Below are 13,634 nucleotides of genomic sequence, written 5' to 3'. Positions count from 1 at the left end.
GGCGGTGGAGATTTGGCGTCGATTCTGAAGATTATTTGATTATCTAACACCGGTGAAATGAATATCCTTAGTGGTATTTATGGCAATAATTGCATCATATATATGTATTGGTATTTGCTGTTGAACTATGTGTTATTTTTCAGATAAAAGTAAGAATTTCGTGTTTTACTTTGTAATGAAATCATTAGACATTGCTAAATGTAGATGCAGCTCTGGATTTAAGCCAAAAAATAAAATATTAATTTTTGGTGTTTTTCTGCTGACTGCTTACCTGCTTCTGTATCACAGATCTTTTTTTGTTTTCTTTGAGAGTTTGCAACTTCCATATGTTATTTATGAATCTTGATATTGATAGTCTTCTTCATTCTTGACATAGTATGAAAAAAACGGAGAATGAAGCGATGATGTGGACATCAACTCGCGTTGAAAAAAATTTAGATGGTATTGACAAGTGACACAAGAGAAATGGTGCCGATCGTGTGTTACAGTTACAGAAGGAAAATGAAACGCTAAGGAACGAGATATTGAAAACACAAAAAACTCACAAAAAAGCCATAAATGACATTTCTGTGAAGGGTAGTGAAATGGAGCAGTTAATGCGGCAGCTTCTAGATGAAAGATCTCGTTTGGTAGAAGAGTTGTCACAGACGCGAAAGTATAGAGACGTGCAAGTAAAGGAAACTAATTCTAAAACCACAATGACTGTTTCTTTTCCAAGAAAAGATGGAATTGTTCAGGTAAATTTACAACGAGACACATAAATATGAACAGTCTGCTCAAACACTCAACGACTCCTATTTTCTAATATCACCTAGATGTTCAAAAAGTAACTTGGGAGGAGTTTTACAGAGAAATTCCACATTATCTCCTGATCTAATTCTAGAACCTCTTGTAGGCAATCGAGAGGATGCGAATTCTATATACTGTAAAAAAGGATCAGAGGCTCTTGCTCTAGCCATAAACGCTTCGGATGTGTCTATTGAAAATCTAAAGTTGCATGTGTATACAACGGATTGGGTGTTTGTGTGTATCAATATGAATGGATGGTGGGATTGGCAAAGTCAAACACAAGAAGAACTAAGTAAAGCTACTAAAATTGTTCGGGGGTTTGGCTCTGATTATTGTCCTTTATTATGGTGTGCAGCATTGGCTTCTGTACTTATAAAATTAGATTCGTATCGTACAATGACCCTGGGTGATCTTCTTGTGTCAGCTTGTGGATATTATTTGAGACCGGAATTATCACTTACTTCAACTTCTCTTACTCAATTAACAAAACTCTTGGAGTTTGGGCCGGGTTGTTTTCTTATTTTTTTTTTTTTTTTTTTTTGCAACGAGGGTTATAGTTTTATAACGATATGGCATTAGTGTCAGCAGTTTCTTATATTAGGGATAAAGTGGTATTTTACGTTGTAAGGGATGTTTCTGATGTGGAATATTATACAAACGATGATGGAAGAAATTCTACCTGCAAGTTAATTGGGGAATGGCAGTCAAGTGTGCAATTATTAGATCAATTTGATGTGTTTCAAACAGTTGAATGCTTTTCTGCTGAGAAACACTCTGAAATTCGTTGGATAGATACTGTAAAAAATCACTATGTGTCTGTGCAGGTAGTGCTTCATGGTGAATCACCAAAAGTGGAGGAAATGGTTCATGCAGGACTTCTGGATGTTATAAATTATTCCTGGTATTCATTAAAAATTGTTTCACAGAATGAAAAAACATTTACATTATACTGTCCTTTACCGGAGTGTGTTGAAAATGCTGTCCTTGTTTTAAACATTGATCTGAATGTTGTTCGTCGTCTGGACTTTCTGCGAGTGTCTAGGGATGATGGTTTATTTGCAGAAAAAGAACACGCAATGATCGTACAAGTTAATGGACAGGGGATGTACACTAGTCATGCTGTACTTACCTTGGCCTTGGAACAAGTAGCACTTCAAATGGAGGAAGAAGAAGAGCAGAATAATAATAATAATAATAATAATAATAATAATAATAATAAGAATGAAGAGGAGGAGAAGGGGAATGTTTATCAAGGCTTACATGATATCCGAATTGATAGAACTATTTCTTCTGAACACGGTTCCAATTTGGTTAATACAACTGATGATGATTGTGGATACTCTGTTGATAATCCAGTAGAAACACATTCTTACCAAAGAGACGACTATTCTTGTATAGAAATATTTTTATCATTGTTTCATTCTTTATTCATGTCCCGCATGGACCTTATGATGGACTACGTGAATACAGTTGAATCTGCTTTGGTTTTTTCATTGCTATCACCCTCCCCTCCAGATAAAACACTCATGAGTCACTTTCTGTTCCCAGCCTTACACGCCAACATGGTACGACGAGGTATCAATCCCTGTGCTTTGAAGAGCAGAAATAATTTCATCAGTACATCACTTTCAACTGCCGCTTCTGAGCTTGATGCCGTAAGAGAGAATCGCACCGTGTCACTCAACGAGAACGCCGCCCTTCGGGAGGAACTCATACAGTCTTTACTTGAACTTGACTAACTGCGTCAGGATTCAAAAGATAAAGATACCATCATAGAGGAGGTAAAATTGCATTGCTGAGTTGGAACAGCGACTCTGTGGTGCTACCAGAGACTTCACTGAGCTCCACTACGCCTTTGAACACATGCAAGAGGAACACCATTTGGAGTTGCTTAAGAAGACACTTCTTTTTCGTGCAACACAAGAGGGAAGGAAAAGGGTCAAAAGTCATACGAAAAATTCTTCTTCGTCCCCGTCTCCACTCCCGGGTGACGGATTATCGTGGTAGGAGATTCATTGCCTTTATTATTTATTATTTATTCTTTTATTTTATTTTTTCTCACGTTTTATTCTTTCTTATACACATAATACTAACTATAATGTCATCAACCTTTACTCTACTTGCTCCCCCGTCTATCCACTTTTTCCTACAAACTTTTTTTCTCGTATTTCTCTTTTCTACCTTTATTTATCCTCTTCTTTATTCATTATGGTGGAAGGCAATAAGCTTTATGCCTTCCGTCTCATCTTCTTCAGGTGACAATGTTTTGGGAGTTATTGAGTCCTACTTGCGATCAAATATGGAACAACAACAAGAGTTGATGATGCGAGTAAAATTCTGTGAGTCTAGTATACGGGATCTCCAGGAAACTGTGCAACGTATGATGATGACTGATCTCGGGGGTTTTGCTTCTATACAGAAGATAGAGAGTCCAAAGGCTGCTGTTAGGGGTAATAGTAATAATGATAGTGATAGTGTTAGCGCTCTAGTGACTAAAGAGAATGATGCCGAAAGTGAAGCGGAAAAGATGTGTGATTACTGCTTCAAATTTACTCGCTGCTCTTCTTGTCCGGAGTGTCATCGTGAGTGGTACTGCAGTAGTCCATGTCGGCGTCTGCGAGATCATCTTCACCGTGCCATCTGTCGTCGTCGAAAAGGTAATTACATGATTCGAGATTCTGCTTGATTCCTCTGAGTATGTATGGATATATGAGGTTTCATTATCTCTTCTTAGGGTAGATTGAATGTAATACATACATGTACATATATTGCATCCCTCTTTTTTTTTCGTTTCCGTACATGCTATGCCCTATTTTTTTTTTTTTACAAAAAAAAAAAATAGTTTTGTTATCTTTATTATTATTATTATTATTATTATTATTATTATTATTATTATTATTATTATTATTATTATTATTATTATTATTAATTTTGTTTCCCCCTATCTCTCTGATGTTGGTTTTTCCGCATGCTGCTCGACTTTCTCGGAGCCCGCTTTGTATGTATCTGCTCTTTCCTTGATCTTCTTTATACGCTCGGGTGTTTGTGTTGTGCACTTCTCGCAAATAAAGACTCTGTGCACATGGAAGAGGCACACCGTCTGGCCTCCGCTCTCTCCTCCAATGACATTCTGGAGTCTCGTGATGCACGCCAGCAGTTGGCCCGCTTTATATCACCTGAGCGATTAGTAGAAATGTGGCAGCAGGGACAACAAGACATTGCGGCAGCGCTCCTTGAAGAGGCGGAAAGTGTCGGGAATGACGATGTGTACATGGTTCTTGGCGATGGCTTTAAGAAACTCTTTGATCCCGCTGACACCATATCATCTGCAGAGGAATTTCTTGTACTGGACACAACACACATTGTCGCACGATTTCTTGTGAATGGCATCTCTCATGAGGATCTCAGTAAAGCAGCATTTGTGCGTCCGGCCTTGCTTGCTCTATTGACTGTTGTGCCTTCCACTGTAGCTCCCTCCATTGGTGAACTCTTATCTGCTTCGCTAAAGACGGAGAGAGTTCTGCGACTCTTCGATGAAAATAACCCGGAGTCAAGTGAAAATGAAATACTATGCAGATTTTTACTCACTTATACTGATTTAATTTCTTTCATTACTTCTTCAACAGTTAACGCATTCGATAATGATCCACTTCTTGTCGCGAATTATATGGCTATTAGTGCTATCATTGCTCGACACGAGAAAATACCGATTATTTTGCTTGATAAAGTAGAGAAGACATTTTTGGAAAATAAAGATGAGTTTGTTTTCTGTTTTGTCTGTCGTGCTTGTGCTGTGGCGTTACGCCATCATGAGAGGAATGCTTTGAACTTGGCGGTTTCATGGGTAACAGCGGCAATTAATCGTTTGATGAACTGCAGTCCTGACGCTTATGACGCCATTTATGATCTTCTTGGCGCTGCGAGTACTACATCTACCGGCTGGAGCAGCGTTAAATCTCTTCTTGAAGAAGAAAGAGTAATACATGGATTAACTGTTGCTGCTCTTCGTGCGACAACTCTAAACTTTTTGAGCGTATTGGTACGCTCTCCACATGTTGAAAACTCGTTTTTTAGCCCAACACTCTTGCATGCGGCATGGCGATTACGCAGTGATCCAGATGACAATGTTAGGGAAAAACTGTGGGAATTTTTAAGTGACGGTACTACCCGTGAAAATATTATGGATTCAATGGAGTCACTTTGTGCTTCATTCCTCTGTTCCCCATACCAGGAAACCAATGTGGCTATTCGTGAGTTACAATTAAGTGTTGCTGCTCGCTTAGTAAGACGTAATAGACTTACAGGAGAGGTAATAGAACGACTGCGGCAGTTCCATTCTCGCGGTTTGTATCCTCCTTCCTCTGTTGGTCTGGAGGAAATGTCACGGCACTAGAAATAAGGCCCGGATGTGCGGGATTTTTCTTTTCCTTTTTTTTTCTTGTTTTATTTCCGAGAAATTGTAGAGAAAGAGTGGGAAACAGATCAAACAAAAAAAAATTCAGAACAATACATTCATCCATCCAATATGAGTATGTATGTTATTTACAAAAATAGTAAAGAATAAGATTGATTGGAGTGTGAATAATATCTCTTCTTATTCCCTTTTTTATTATTATTCTACAATTCCTTTATTTTTTTTTTCTTTAATTCTTTTTATTTGTTTTTTTTTTCTTCTTATACAGGGGGTTTAAAGTTCGGAGAGTGAGTGTAATACTGTGTTTAGGTCTAAGAGGGAAGAAGTAAATGTCTCTGCGGGAACGTGCTGTGGTGCTTGTGGACGGACCTGCCTTAGTATACCGTTGGTACCACCGCTGGACGTACACTAGTAAAAAGACCCCAATAGATGTAAAACGGTTTACCATCACAAATGCCCGGTACGTCATTGCCACAGCTCACAGTTTTGATCCCAGTCATCTTGCGCAGCACTTACTCTCACCTCAGGTGGAGTATGCCCACACCCCAAAGCATAACAAAATTATTATATGCTTCGATCAAGGTGATGGTGGTCGACGTGAGATCTTTCCAAAGTATAAGGAAGGCCGTGCACAGCGTGAACTAGGCCCGGAAATTTCAATAATAAAAAAAGTTGCAACAAAAGTATTTATGGGAGAACCAAAAAATACCCTTATGATCATTCCAGACTTTGATCCTAAATTAAAGAGTGTAAACGCAGAGGCAGATGACATGATTGCTACATTAGCGTTACACAACCAGCGACTTAAAATACCCACTGTTGTTATGTCGCACGACTACGATCTCTATCAGCTTATCGACGAAGCAAACAAGTCTTATCATTACGACATACGCACCAAACATCTTGTTTCTGAAAAAAACGTCATTGAACGTTTAGGTGTACACCCAAAACTTGTACGTGATTACAAGTGTCTTGCAGGTGACGCTACAGATAACATTCCAGGAGTAAAGGGTATCGGTAAGACTCGTGCACTACAACTTTTAAAGAAATATGGCGATTTAGACGGAGTTCTTACAAAGGGTGTTAAGAAACAAAGTGACCGCGTTGGTGATTTGCTGCGTGCTGGCTCCGCTGATGCAGAGCTTTCCCGACGATTGGTAGATCTCCGAGTTTGCCCCAAAGTACTACAGTCATGTGAGTCGTTTATGAAACTATAGCTAGTCTGGTTCTAGTACAATAAGAACAACAACAACAACAACTAGAACTACTACTACTTCTTCTTATTTTGCTACTACCATTGATAGTGGTAACTATAGAAGGGGAGGAGAAAATTGTGTTTAGTAACCCCATAGATTCATTTACTTATTTTTTTCGTTTTATTTATGTTCTCTCTCCTTCTTCTTTTGCGTGACATTTTCACTGTGTTTGTGTTAGATTCCTGTATAAAATACAGTTGTGAGGAAGGAACGAAGATGACGGGAAGTTTTTTTTTTCTTTTTCTTTATAAAATAAAATATAGAAATGACAGCGAGCATGGGAAGGTCTAGAATGTAAACAAAAAAAGAGGAAAAAGAGAAAGCACAAAGGTAAAAGAAAACAAGAGCATGAATAAAAATAAAGAAAACTTGAAAGAACGAATTATACTAGAAACAATGGCAAGAATCAAAGATCTCTCAAAGAAAGAAATATATACAATTTTTTTTTTTCTTTGGAGGCTTGAATGTGTTGCTGAGTCGAGTTTTTGCGTTGAGTTTCGGTGCTTTCCCTGTCCCTCTTTTTTGACATGGACTCGCTCGAATCGCGTTCCAGAAGCGAATCAGGAGAAAACAAGAGAAGAGTGAAGGAAAAAGGGGGAAAAAACAGAAAACAAGGGATGCATTAATGTTTCCTTTTTGTTTTCTTTTTTTCATCATGCAATAAGTGTGTCAATGGATATCATTTATGCGTGAGGGAGAATGATGATAGTGGTGGGGGTGATTAGAGTGTCGTGCGGATGTTTTTTTCTTAATGAATATGTTTTCTTTTCTTTTTTTTTCTTCTCTTCTGTGTCTTCTAACTCTGAGAGGCGGGACCAACAAAGGAAGGAAAAAAGAAAAAGAGAAGAAAACATTAAAAAAATCGAAGGGAAGAAGAAGCAGAAAAAAAAAGTGAAAATAAGAGGAATTCAAGGAAAGTACAGAACAAACATCAGGAAAAAGAAAAAAAAGGAAAAAAAAAAAGAAATCAGTAAAAAAAGTAGAAGGATGCCTCCAGTACTTTCTCCTGCAGATCATATCAAGGCGAAAGAGTTCACTGCCTTTCTCAAGCATCTTGGTTTTTCCCAGTGCCTACAGCAGTTTGTGGAGCAATGGCGGGTGTTAGTAAAGCAGCAGGATGTGGGTAGATCGATACGAGAAAAGAAGAGCCACAAGTCTGATCGCTTGTCTGTTTCCTCCACTCGTTCCCGCAAGAGTTCTTCGTCGAGTCCGCCCCCACTGCAGGTGTTGCACTCAAAACACCGCGTGGTGACGTCCGTTGGCGTGGAAGAGGACTTGTGGTCTTTGAAAGGCGAGAATCACAGTGCACCGGATTTTGCTGACGGTGCGGGAACTCCACTGGAGGTGTACAAGACGCTACAGAGTCGTGGAGCAGTGCACTTTGTCCCAACAACACCTTATTTTAGGGCACCGCCTCCATCCAATTTGCCATTAGAATCTTTTAACCTTCGTGTGGTGTACGAGAGTGGGAAAACAGGTTTTGAAGAAGAAAAGGATTTGGCCATCGTTGCGGATACTGTAGTAGCAGGTCGTTATCAGATGTTGCAGTACCTTGATTCTGCTGCTTTTTCTCGAGCAGTACGTTGTATGGATCTTAAAGAAGATAGGGAAGTATGTCTCAAAGTAATTCGAAATTCAAAGGATTTCTTTGACCAGAGTATTGATGAAATTAAGTTGCTTAAATTGATTAACTCCTCTGGTGATACAGAGGAGAACTGCGTAGTAAAGCTGTACGATTATTTTTACTTTAAAGAACACATGTGTATCGTAACTGAGCTGCTTCGGGACAATTTGTATCAGTTTAGCAAATTTAATAGGGAAGAAGAAACAGAATTTTATTTCACACTACCCCGATTACAATCTATAGCAAAACAGATCCTTACAGGGTTACGTTTCCTGCATGATCTTGGATTGATACATTGTGATCTTAAACCTGAAAATGTTCTTATTAAGTCATTTAGTCGTTGTGAAGTAAAAATTATTGACTTTGGAAGTAGCTGTTATTTGACAGACAATCTCAGTTCATACGTCCAATCCCGATGTTATCGTGCTCCTGAAGTAATTCTTGGTTGTAAATATGATGGTCGTATAGATATTTGGTCATTGGGAGCTATTCTTGCAGAGTTAGCAACAGGATGTGTTTTATTTGAGAATAGTTCATTACCACAAATGTTAGCTTCAATTTGTAGTGTGTGTGGTGAAATACCTGTATCTGTTCTTCATGAAGGACGCAATACGCACCACTTTGTAACGAAGTTTGGTGCATTTTACGAACAAAGAGAAGGTAAGGAGCTGGTATTTCATTTCCCCATACCAGGTACACCTCCAGAGACTCTTTTTGGTCATAGTGATCCTTTATATTTGGATTTTATTCGTGCTTGTCTTACACTAGATCACCGTCGTCGTCCTACTGCGGTAGAGTTGCTAGAACATCCTTTTCTTCAACACGACTATGGAAGTGCACATAGCACTCCTCCTCCTCTGAAGAAGAAATTGCATATTGAGGATAATACTTCAGCTGCGTCTCCCCCCACTGAAATGGATTCCACATTGCCCACACCCCTATCTTAGACTCTGCATTTATCTCTCTGTTTTATTTCCCTTCTTGTTATTTTCCATTACCTTTTTTTCCTTTTCTCATTCTCTTGTTTTGGTTTGTTTCATTACTTTTTGTGCTGTTCCTCTCTAGTGCTTCTCCCCTCTCCCTCCCTCCTTTCTTCAACATTTCTTTTGTTGCTGCAAACAATCTAGTACTACTATTTTTGTCATTATAAATATTATTATTGCCTATTACTGAGATTGTAATGACAAAGAATGCATCGCTGCTGTTTTTATTTTATTATATTATTCTCAACAGCGGCAAAGTGTAGTTGAAAATAATTTTGAGGTGACAGTTATGCGTCCCAACTAGCAACACATGCAGTCTCTTTCATATATATATATATATATTATTGATGTTGTCTTTGCACTAGATTAAACGTAATACCATGAAACATGATGGAAGAATACAACGCCAAGCGGAGAATAACGCGAAGGAAGAAATGGAGGATACCATTATATAAAAAAAAAAAACTTTCTTTTTTTTTCTCTTTGTCTCCTTCTCTTGTTGCTGAGAGATCAGCAAGAGGGAACGAAAAAGGAAAAGGGGAACATGGCATACGTACATACTGCTTATCCCTTCTTATCCCTCTTTCATTTTCTTTCCCATTTAAAACTCCCTTTCTCTCTGTTGTTTTGTTTTGTTTTTCTTTTCAATCCCCATCGTGACTAAACCCCTCTTTGCGTTGGTCATCTTGACTAGACGTATCGTTACAGTGGTACTATATATAAAGAAAAAGGTAGATGTGTAAAGAACACCAACGGGGGAAGAAAGGTGTTTGCTGTATATGTGTAACGTGATTTCTCATCTGGGATCACAATAATGATAATAGAGATAGTGGTGATGGTGAAAACTCTGGGGAGATACTTTTTTGTGTGTTTTTCTTTTTCTTTTTTTGATTTTTTTCTTTTTTTTTTTTTTTTTTGTTTCCCTTGTTAGCGAAGTCAGCAATATTGCTGAACTGCGGCTTGACGCCCCTAATTAGTTGAGGGTGGATGAAGCAGTCATAGGGGTAAACACTCTACACTGAAGAGAAGAAAAAATACTACTAAAGTGAAGGTTATATATATATATATTTATTTATTTATTTACTCTTGTATAATGACAACACACCTTGCTGATCAAATGTATACAGAAGGTGAGTTGGCTTTGACTCAAGAGCCACCACCACCGCGTTATGTACTGCAAGTGAGCACAGGCAGGTGGCGTAGGAAATCGGCGCTACCAAAAATATGCCGAAAAGCTGAAGGTAAAAACGTGCAGAATTCACTTGACTACTTTCTTCAAAAAGCCATGTATACATCAATTCCAACAACAGGTGATAATAACAAGAGTCATTCTTCACCAGAAGATGTAATCAGGGAAATTGATCAATTTGAGACGAGACACTGCACGGAACCAATACACCGTCACTCCTTTACTTCTTCTGTATTAGGTCTTAATCCCATAGTTGGACTTTTCTGCGGTATACCCTTGTATGAAATTCATGACGTCCTTCTGCGTAAAAAGTTTTCCGTAGGGCAACAACAAGAACAACAACAACATAATTGTTGTTACCGAAGTACACCGATGCGGTTAAATCTTGATGAGCTCTATGATGTCTGTCTGCAGCTTATACCTAGTATGGTAAGCTATGAATATCTTCAGCGAATGTTCTCTACTCTTCCCACTTATAGGCAAGATAATTCTGTATTATTGTCATCTTTCTTCTCTTTTCTTGTAGAACATTCTTTTCACCCGAGACTTGATCGTAATGTTCGTGCTATTTTTAAAGCCTTTGACCCAGAGAAAACAGGTGTGATATCTGTTGCTGTATTATCTCCTCCTGTTATACTTGCTTGGTCAGAACTGAATTTTTTCGGAACATTAAGAGGCGAGTGGGAGAAAATGGCTACTGCACTTGAGAAGGCAAATAGTTTGGACCTTTCCATCGTTGACGGTAATCGTTTACTCACCCCAGAGGCAACCCGTGCGGTGTTCTGTGCAACTGAACTTTTATACAAGGCGATTGAAAATGTTGAGATGGATGTTCCACAAACCAAGTCACGTTTTTAAAGGGATGAGGGGATGCAGAAGAATAAATCTTCTTTTGTAATGTTCTATGTAAAAGTGCAATTTTTTGATGTTTTTTTTCCTTATAATTTGGAAAAAAAAATATGTGCGCCAATGTCTCATTTGAACACCATCTGTTGGAGTTCTCATATACAAAAAGACAAAAAACATGTAAATGTGTATATACATTGTTATTTAAAAAGAATATATTTCCTTTTTTTTTTAATGAAAGTTTTTTTGTGATGTCGCTCCGTAGTTGACATTCTGCTGCTCTTGAAATTAGTTATTGTGATGTTGGAAAGGAAAAAGGGAGGTTGAAACAGAATTATTATTCTTATTATTATTATTATTATTATTATTATTATTATTATTATTATTTACTATATTCTTTTTTATTTTCATCTTGTTCTTGTCTTTCTTGTGGGGAGAGCTTTTATTTGGGTATTTAGTCATACCTAAAGGGGGAGCTAAGAAAGTGCTGTATCCATGGCTGGAGAGCGGTCACTAACACCTGAAGAAGTGCAACGTTTGCAGGAGACAACAACTCTTTCTGAGGCCCAGATTGTTCGGCTACATAATCGCTTTATAATGTTTGATCGTGATGCCAATGGAAACATATCCAGAAAAACATTTAGCAGTATACCCTCTTTAGCCTCAAATCCACTCTTGGGGCGAGTGTTAGCCGTAGTAGACGCTAACGGTGACGACAAGATTGATTTTATGGAGTTTGCAAAAGCTCTTTCTGTCTTCTTACCACAAGCTGACAAGCGTGAAAAATTACGTTTTACATTTAAGATGTATGATATTGATGGAGATGACAAGATCAGCAATAAGGACCTCTTCGAGACACTAAAAATCATGGTGGGGTCAAATCTCACGGAAGTTCAGCTACAACAAGTTGTTGACAAAACATTTATTGAAGTTGATCTAAATCGTGATGGATATATTACGTTTGATGAGTTTGAAAAGTTAGGACTTTCAGACACCTTTGGTAACAGACTCAATCTTCAAATCTAACTATGGTAATCAGTGGATTGGGGGTTGGAGATTGATTTGCCTCTATTGTGCCACAAATTCTACTTTTTGCTTTTGCTTTGTTTGGTGTTTTGTGTACATCACCCGTCTCTTTTTTTTATCTGATTTTCTCTATTGTTTATTAAACAAGGTCCTCTGACCCTAGGAGAGGGGAATAATGGGTTGACGACTGCCCAATTGAATATATAATTTTCCAAAACCCCTTTGTGTTTTATTATTATTATTATTATTATTATTGTTGTTGTTATTATTTTTTTTGTTCCTCTTTTTTGGTTTAGGTTGACATTGCGATTGCCATTACTTGTTTTCTTTTGTCTTGTCTGTGTTTCTTTCCTCTTATTTATACCTTCATGTATCCTTTTTTTATTTTTATTTTTATTTTCCCTTCCTTGTAATCTTATTATTAGGTGGTGGGGAGCCGTAGCCGTACGCCGTGAGAGATGCTGCGCCGCAGTGAACTTCTGCTTAAGAAGGGCTGGACACACAACCCGGGACGCACAAGACGTGGCGGTAAAAATCTCGCGTGGCGGCCAAAGATATCAGAGAAAGTTATTGAACAATTTATTCCCCTCAATCTTGCATTTCCGCGGCGTCACCCAAATTCTTGGCAGGAGCTGCAGTTTCGTTTTTTGGGTTATACTAAATGGCCAAAAGAGATTGGATTCTACAATGCTGGTGATAATTTTGAATTGACTCCAGAAGCAATGTATAGAATTTATTTAAAAAATAGAGACGAAGAATTTTGGTCACGACTGCATAACGAAAAGACAATAGTACATTTGATGCCAAAGGTAGAAAAAGAACCTAAAAAGTATATGGAACGAGTAGATGACATATTTCGATATCACCTTAAACGATTTGGAGCTGATCACTACATTTATAATGCGGTAATGCAGGCATCTGCTTTCGCTAAAAATCTTCCTCGCTGTGAACAATTACTGAATGAAATGCGATCTCTTGGTCTTGAACCAAATGCCCAGACGTACGTAAACATGATGCTGGCAGTTCACCTAACTGGTGGACCTCGTGAAAAGGCTGAGGCATACATGCATGAAGGAGTGAAAACTGGCGCCTTATCTGCTGTCATGAGGCTTGATACAGAATTCCAAATGTGGATGGATCAGTTCAAGCGTCTTGGTTCTTTCACAGCTAATACAGGTTACTTGTCAGTGAATGAAGAGGGTGCTAAACCGATGCCTCGTGATATGTGGGCTTTATGGGGTTGGCACCATTCTGAACCAAAGTTTATTAGTCGTAAACGCATGATTGATGAACAAGTTTCTAATCGTGTGCGGTGTGGTAGAGAGTTGGTGGGTACTGTGTATTCAAAGGCACGCCGTCAGCCATGGGCAAAGTACAATGGTATGTTTCCATTTGATTTTAACGGCCCAGTACGCCGAAACACTGTTTCTTTTCAGGATGCTCCTGCTCCTGCGCATAATATTGAAGTGTGTGGATCGGCGTTCTAGCATTTTTTTTTTTCAATGTT

General features: G+C 38.4%; 9 protein-coding genes across 9 annotated transcripts; all 9 read left to right on the top strand.

The window, feature by feature from the left end:
* Window positions 1-377: 377 nt before the first annotated feature.
* On the top strand, window positions 378-761 carry LSM04_006520 (uncharacterized protein; the record flags this gene model as incomplete). The annotated part of the gene is made up of 2 exons (XM_067330114.1): window positions 378-422; window positions 495-761. The coding sequence occupies 2 exons, from the start codon at window positions 378-380 to the stop codon at window positions 759-761; spliced, it is 312 nt and encodes a 103-aa protein (XP_067191241.1).
* Window positions 762-1,358: 597 nt separating this feature from the next.
* LSM04_005011 (uncharacterized protein) lies at window positions 1,359-2,796 on the top strand (the record flags this gene model as incomplete). Its single annotated transcript, XM_067330113.1, has 2 exons — window positions 1,359-2,506; window positions 2,619-2,796. The coding sequence occupies 2 exons, from the start codon at window positions 1,359-1,361 to the stop codon at window positions 2,794-2,796; spliced, it is 1,326 nt and encodes a 441-aa protein (XP_067191202.1).
* A 223-nt stretch (window positions 2,797-3,019) lies between these two features.
* LSM04_009551 (uncharacterized protein) lies at window positions 3,020-3,475 on the top strand (the record flags this gene model as incomplete). The annotated part of the gene is made up of 1 exon (XM_067330111.1): window positions 3,020-3,475. One exon carries the CDS (start codon window positions 3,020-3,022, stop codon window positions 3,473-3,475), a length of 456 nt encoding a protein of 151 aa, XP_067191329.1.
* Window positions 3,476-3,871: 396 nt separating this feature from the next.
* LSM04_002139 (uncharacterized protein) lies at window positions 3,872-5,182 on the top strand (the record flags this gene model as incomplete). The annotated part of the gene is made up of 1 exon (XM_067330110.1): window positions 3,872-5,182. One exon carries the CDS (start codon window positions 3,872-3,874, stop codon window positions 5,180-5,182), a length of 1,311 nt encoding a protein of 436 aa, XP_067191123.1.
* A 350-nt stretch (window positions 5,183-5,532) lies between these two features.
* On the top strand, window positions 5,533-6,420 carry LSM04_005019 (5'-3' exonuclease; the record flags this gene model as incomplete). Its single annotated transcript, XM_067330109.1, has 1 exon — window positions 5,533-6,420. The coding sequence occupies one exon, from the start codon at window positions 5,533-5,535 to the stop codon at window positions 6,418-6,420; it is 888 nt and encodes a 295-aa protein (XP_067191203.1).
* Window positions 6,421-7,446: 1,026 nt separating this feature from the next.
* Window positions 7,447-9,030, top strand: LSM04_003598 (Protein kinase domain; the record flags this gene model as incomplete). Its single annotated transcript, XM_067330108.1, has 1 exon — window positions 7,447-9,030. The coding sequence occupies one exon, from the start codon at window positions 7,447-7,449 to the stop codon at window positions 9,028-9,030; it is 1,584 nt and encodes a 527-aa protein (XP_067191153.1).
* A 1,129-nt stretch (window positions 9,031-10,159) lies between these two features.
* LSM04_000311 (uncharacterized protein) lies at window positions 10,160-11,113 on the top strand (the record flags this gene model as incomplete). Its single annotated transcript, XM_067330107.1, has 1 exon — window positions 10,160-11,113. One exon carries the CDS (start codon window positions 10,160-10,162, stop codon window positions 11,111-11,113), a length of 954 nt encoding a protein of 317 aa, XP_067191084.1.
* A 483-nt stretch (window positions 11,114-11,596) lies between these two features.
* LSM04_007982 (EF-hand domain) lies at window positions 11,597-12,127 on the top strand (the record flags this gene model as incomplete). The annotated part of the gene is made up of 1 exon (XM_067330106.1): window positions 11,597-12,127. One exon carries the CDS (start codon window positions 11,597-11,599, stop codon window positions 12,125-12,127), a length of 531 nt encoding a protein of 176 aa, XP_067191280.1.
* Window positions 12,128-12,585: 458 nt separating this feature from the next.
* LSM04_005894 (uncharacterized protein) lies at window positions 12,586-13,614 on the top strand (the record flags this gene model as incomplete). Its single annotated transcript, XM_067330105.1, has 1 exon — window positions 12,586-13,614. One exon carries the CDS (start codon window positions 12,586-12,588, stop codon window positions 13,612-13,614), a length of 1,029 nt encoding a protein of 342 aa, XP_067191229.1.
* Window positions 13,615-13,634: the final 20 nt, after the last annotated feature.

This window comes from Trypanosoma melophagium (assembly GCF_022059095.1).
Source record: "Trypanosoma melophagium isolate St. Kilda chromosome Unknown ctg24segment1, whole genome shotgun sequence".
Taxonomy (NCBI): Eukaryota; Euglenozoa; class Kinetoplastea; order Trypanosomatida; family Trypanosomatidae; genus Trypanosoma; species Trypanosoma melophagium.
This window is presented reverse-complemented; position numbering and strand designations above follow the sequence as displayed.